General features: G+C 36.3%; 1 protein-coding gene across 1 annotated transcript; it reads left to right on the forward strand.

The window, feature by feature from the left end:
* Window positions 1-2,885: 2,885 nt before the first annotated feature.
* EV154DRAFT_519821 (uncharacterized protein) lies at window positions 2,886-5,524 on the forward strand (the record flags this gene model as incomplete). Its single annotated transcript, XM_051602766.1, has 3 exons — window positions 2,886-2,916; window positions 2,997-4,541; window positions 5,160-5,524. 3 exons carry the CDS (start codon window positions 2,886-2,888, stop codon window positions 5,522-5,524), a joined length of 1,941 nt encoding a protein of 646 aa, XP_051454241.1.
* Between the last annotated feature and the right edge of the window lie 476 nt (window positions 5,525-6,000).

Genomic DNA, 6,000 nt, shown 5'->3' on the forward strand with positions numbered 1-6,000 from the left:
CACTTTATTATAAATATCACAACACTACTTCTACATTCAATAACCTGATTACTTATATTTATCACAATCAATCTTTATATCTATCACCATACTTTTATTATATTATCACCATACATATCAACATCATATTATCACATTATTATCACATTCTATATATTCCCCAAACTAGTATAAATAGCTCCTAGCTTTGTATCAAATAAACATTATCTTCTATTTTATATATCTTAAGTATATATCTACTTATTAACTGATTAACCACTGAGAGTTGAATCTTAACCCTATTAAACCTATTACAAGACTGATAATGCTTTGTAAGTTCAATGTTATTTTAATTCAACTCTTAGTAGTTAATTAGAATGGGAAAGTAGTAAAGAAGTATTTAATATTCAAATAGAAGATAATGGTTTATTGTTCTAATGTTAAGGGATATATATACTAAATGTAAAGATATAGGTGATGTGATAAATATAATAAATATGATGATGATGATAATGATAATGATGATGAATAATATAAACAGGTTATCGATATGAAACAGGTGAACCCGAAGTGGTGTTATGTTGTATATAATAAAGTGGTGTTATTCAGCTTTGACCTTTTCCGATTCATATGATTATTCTTGAGTGGTACAAATCGTCTTTTCTGGTTCTTGGTCTTCTTGAGCCTAAGCTCGATTTCTAGAGGCATGTCTACGTCAAGGTCCGGACTTCGGGTCGGACTAACCCGGCTAGTCACGTAATTCTTGGAGGCATCAGATCCATCGACATTTACAGGCTTGACAGCTTCATACCTCCACAGTTAACACATATGCCCAAAATATAAACCCCTAAGCACAGCGCGAGTTCAATTGTCGACAGGAACACATTCATTTCATACAAGTAACAATGGGTTCTAGGTTTTTAACGCCAGTTGGTATAAAATTATAACATATGACCATTTCTAAGTATCCCTATCTACGTGCCGCCCGAAACAAATTAACAATCTAGGCTAGAAATATAATATAGAATAATTTACACCACAGAAGCTTTTCCCCCCACCCGAAACAATTTACATTAGTACGATTTATTAATGAAACATTTCGAGGGAGTAATTAGCACTCATAAATCCTCAAACAATAAACACTTAAGTTATACTATCGAAGAAGAAGATAAGATTGTCGGTCCTGAAGATCCAGAGGTCATAGCAAATATACCGCGTAAGCTACAGACGCGTCCTAGTTTCAAGCCAGTAACGCCAGCGCATTATAAAAGACAGCGGCTATTGAATCTCGTCCTTGGTCCGGCTCGGCCCTATTAAATAGTACAGTATAAATACCAAAAGCGCATAAATAAATAAAATCATCTTTCGTCTTACTTAAAATACGACTGTACTCATAGTAGTATCTTCCTGCTATATGTAGTACGTGTTTTAAATAGTAGCTCTATACCTACGAAAAAAAGACTGACAAGATTTTAAACCTCAGATGTCCAGTTAATCCTTACGTAATAATACAACACGTGATAATCACGTGAACCTATTCTTATTGGCCAGAAGTAGTACTCTTAAAGTACAAGTACAAAATAAAGTATGAGATAAAAGATACTGTTTTATTTAAAATATGATGGGGATATTTATACAATCTAGTTAGGTTGTTATTTCATACGCACCCAGAGGATTTTTTGCAGGTTTATTTGTAAACATCGGTGATTAATTTCGAACCATTTTGGGAATGGGGGGAATTGAGCTGGGGGGTCTATGGGGGTCCATTGGGGGTCAAAAAACGTTATAAAAGCGATTACGTAGCATCAAAATAATAAAATTTTGTTGGATAAAAATGTATATAAATAATCATAAAAAAACGGTTGCTTTGGATGGGGATGTCCAGTCGTAACGCGATAAAAGCAAATACCAAAAAAAAGAGGAAGATACTATTGTAAAAAAGCATGTTAGAGAACCTAAAGGTAGTATTGTTATTATCCTAAACACGCGTACCTTGTAATTTCAAGAGAGGGAGAAACAGAGAGAAAAATACACTGAAAAAATTATTTTAGAAAGAAAAACGTTATGAATAAGATGGAAATATCATACCTTACTAGAATTCAGAACGCCAAGAGTGAAAAGCAGCTTTAAGCAAGATATGATATGTTAATAAATGCACAGAAAATAAAAATTAACAAAAAACGCGTGTATATTACCTAGCTGTTACCCATCGTACACAAGGTAGTACTTGTATTCCATTTCCTGTTGATTAATGAACTGTTAATGAGGTTCTTATTATATGTGTATTAATTACCTTAAGACGATGGCTTCTTAAAAACAAAATACAAGTTAATTGTATTTTTAATTAAAAAAGGGAGAAAGAAGAGAGAAAGGAGAAAAAAAGTGATTTAAAAGCATTAGAATTTTGTTACACTGCATGAGACCAAATCTATAAATGAAGGCAGTGAAAGTTTTTTGCCAAACTTCATAATTTTTATTATACTCACAACGCGAAGGAATGTCTGTTAACATATTCTCTATTCACAATAATGATACTTTTTGCACTATTTGTAAAAAAGATTTCACGACCAATAGTAACCTTAACCGCCATCAAAAAATCGTCCATGAGCGTGCAAGTAATCCACATGTTGAGTAAGAATGAATATGAAATCACAAATACATATACTTATTAAAATATCATTGATAGTACTCCTACAAACGATAACCGTCATCCAGTAGATGAAATCGCTGATGACAATGATTTGTTTGACAGCTTGGATGAAGATGACAATGATAACCTTGCCTACCCGTTTGAATCTGATGATGAATCTCTTTCCGAGTCCGGCGATGATGAAATCGAGAGATCTAATACCTATCAAAGTACATCCATTTTTAGCTCTAATTCTTTTTATCCTTTTAAAAATGAAATGGAAATGAAAGTCCTGAGTTCTTCAAGGGGTCGCAAGATAGATTTTCAAACAGAATAGTAAAAAAAAGTATGCATTTGGTGCGTCAATTAATTGTTATATCACACCAAGGAAGGGGTTTGATTCAAAGAAGATCAGATGGTTTCGATCCTCTTAGTAGCGTACCTAAGGATGACCGGATTTGCAAAAGCCATGATCTTAAAATAAAATTCCCTCGCCTTGAGGTTGACAAAGCCATCATTCCAAAAGGAGACAATCGGTCAGTCCAATTGTTCTATATCAAACCATCAAGTCATTTACGATTGATCATGGCTAATACCCAAAAGGTCAATCTTCTCCAATCTTTGCCCGACTTCACTCCAAACCAGCGGTACCATCCAAATCAAGGACGTAAATGGAAAGATAATTTTCACTTTCAATCACCCATGATAACCAAAGAGATGTCAAACAATCGTGATGATCTATGGATTGGCGACGTTGTTCGAACCTCTGGTGGTCAGCAACAAATGTACATCATTGCCAAATTCTTCATTGCAAATGGCCAACTCTTTGTCAATGCTTTCCCCATGGAGTTTCTCGAAAACTTTCAAATCGCGGCTTTTAATTCCAAAAGGGTGAACGTTCCAGTGTCTAGCATTCTTTTGGTCATGTCCATAACAGAGCTCCTAGAGCAATGTTATCAAAAATTACTGTCCAAGTTTATTCGTAACGATGGTGAGATTGCATTCACGCCCTTCAACCAATTGTTACATCCACACCATACCATGATTGTTGAAAGTCTTGCGATCCGTAAACGAGTACCATACATCACCGCAAATCAACAGATGTCAGTTCTCATAGTACCTATTTCTTTGTTTTCAGACGATAGCAGTGGAAATAGATCAAAAAAGTGGAATTGTTTTGACAGCTGGATCATGAGCGTTGCTGCTTTTCCTTTGTTCGAAAGCAACATATACGAGAACCACTTCTTTTTGTGCACTAACAACCATAAAGTAACTGCAATGGAAATGATAAAACCATTAACTGAAGATTTGCTGGAATTAGAAAAAGGCGTGGTAATGTATGACTCCAAACGTCAAGAAAATGTGTTTGTGATTGCACCTGTCCTTTTCTTTCGAGGAGACAATGTTCGTCAAGCTCAACTTGCAATCAATAAGGGCTCAAGAGCCAACCACCCTTGCCAATTTTGCTACTGGCAATCTGATCCAGCTAAGCCATTGACAACCGGGAAGCAACCCATCGCATTAGATTATACTGCCAAAACATACGCCGCTGCACCAAGAACGTCAAAAGATTTCAACGATTTTATAAATCCTGAAAAAACAGACCGTGATACTCCAGTCTTTCTTCCGAACAGAGGACGTGTAACAAATCAAGGGGTTATAAAAGATCCCGCGCAATCCACCAACTGGAGTGATCTTGGATTCAAAATAACAGGTGCCGAGGAGTTGTTGAAATTGAAGGCTGTGGACTTGTCCCAGGATCTGCCTGTTGAAATTTTGCACACTTTACTGCTAGGAATGACGAAGTATTGCTTCAAGATTGCGCATGACTATTTTTTAAACGATCACCAGCTGAAAGAGCTTACAGAGTTGTTTAGAAACTATAATTCAAAGGCGTTACATCGTAATCTGACTTCTTCTTTAACAGCTTATCGTTTTTACCTTGGCAGAGATTTTAAAATTCTCGTACAGCTTTTTCCATCGATTCTCCAAAAGGCAAAGCTTCAAGATCCAACAATTTTTGCTGACAATCAAGGTTCCTTTTCATCAGTCTACCATTGCTTCGATCATCTGTCGCTACTCGCTTCCTTGGTTTATATCGAAAAGATCGACAATTTTCATTTTTATCAAGAAATGCTAAATCATACTGTGTCAGAAACTATCGCTTCAATCAACACTCTCCACCATACCACAATAACGAGAAGAAGGTCAGCAAATGGAGGAACCGCGGCTATCTCAATGATGAAGTTCTCGTCTCTCTGTAATAGGTTGAAGTCTCATCTGCTGGTTCATATCTCCCAAGATACTGAACGTTTCGCTGGTGGTCCACACACTAAAACTGTAAGGGGCGAACAGCAGCATAAATTCATGCGAGAACTATTATGCCATACCAACCGTCAAAATGGTGGCAGAGATGTTGCTATCTGATTTGCAGAGGAGTGTATGCTTCGTCATATTAGTCAAGGTGGTTTGTTCAAGAAAGACCCTTCTTCTTCTGTTTATGAGACATGCGGCAGTAGTGTAATCCAATCTTATGATTCGACATTATAAGAAAACGATCTTGAGTTGCTGGACAACAATAATAGCAAAATAAAACTGGTCTTAGGGCTCACCGGCTTGTTCTATAACGTTAGAAGCTCCAAGTCAAGCGGTTTAACTCTTGGTAGGGTAGCTTTCAAAGAAGGTCAAAACTTCATAATCGAGGCGTACGATTTTGTTCTTCGAAACGCCATTCCACATGATCAAGACATGTGTATTTACGAAAGTTGCCTTTTAGATCTTGCTGGCAATGTTGTAACTCGTAGATTCCCTAACGATGATTTTACTATTGCTGGTCATGAACAAAATCGTGTCGTTTTCGTGCTGGACATGTCGCAACCTCCTTTGCTTGACTCGCGGCATAATAATAATTCTTAACTTTTGAGTATCAACAAGTCAAAATTCGGTAGTTTTTGGTGGCTCCTCAACACACGTTGTAGTTTGGAAAAAATCGTAAGATTGCCATACATTTAATATATTTTTTTTACACATCAAACGAAATAAAACAGTGTTTTTTTTTGCCAAGTCCATTTGAAAAGCCGTTCACGTCAGACAAAAATAATTTGGGGGTGGTGGGGATGCTTGGGGGAGTGAACACAATCACAATGATGCACAAATATGCCTTAATGAGGAACCTTGGGGGGACGCCATGCACCTTTTTTTTTTCGAAAAAAAAAACCTCCAATGGTTTTCATTTATTTTAAGGATTATCATTATTCCGCGTGTAACTAAACCTAGAAAGGCAATGGCTGCTCTGGGTGTGTATATACGTAATTGTTTTATAAACTAAAGTAGTTTATAACTTTGTCTTGTTGGTCTTATGACATACAGCTTTGTTTTCTTAGTTGGTCTTG

This window comes from Mucor mucedo (genome assembly GCF_025094135.1).
Source record: "Mucor mucedo strain NRRL 3635 chromosome Unknown EV154scaffold_98, whole genome shotgun sequence".
In the NCBI taxonomy this organism is placed as follows: domain Eukaryota; kingdom Fungi; phylum Mucoromycota; class Mucoromycetes; order Mucorales; family Mucoraceae; genus Mucor; species Mucor mucedo.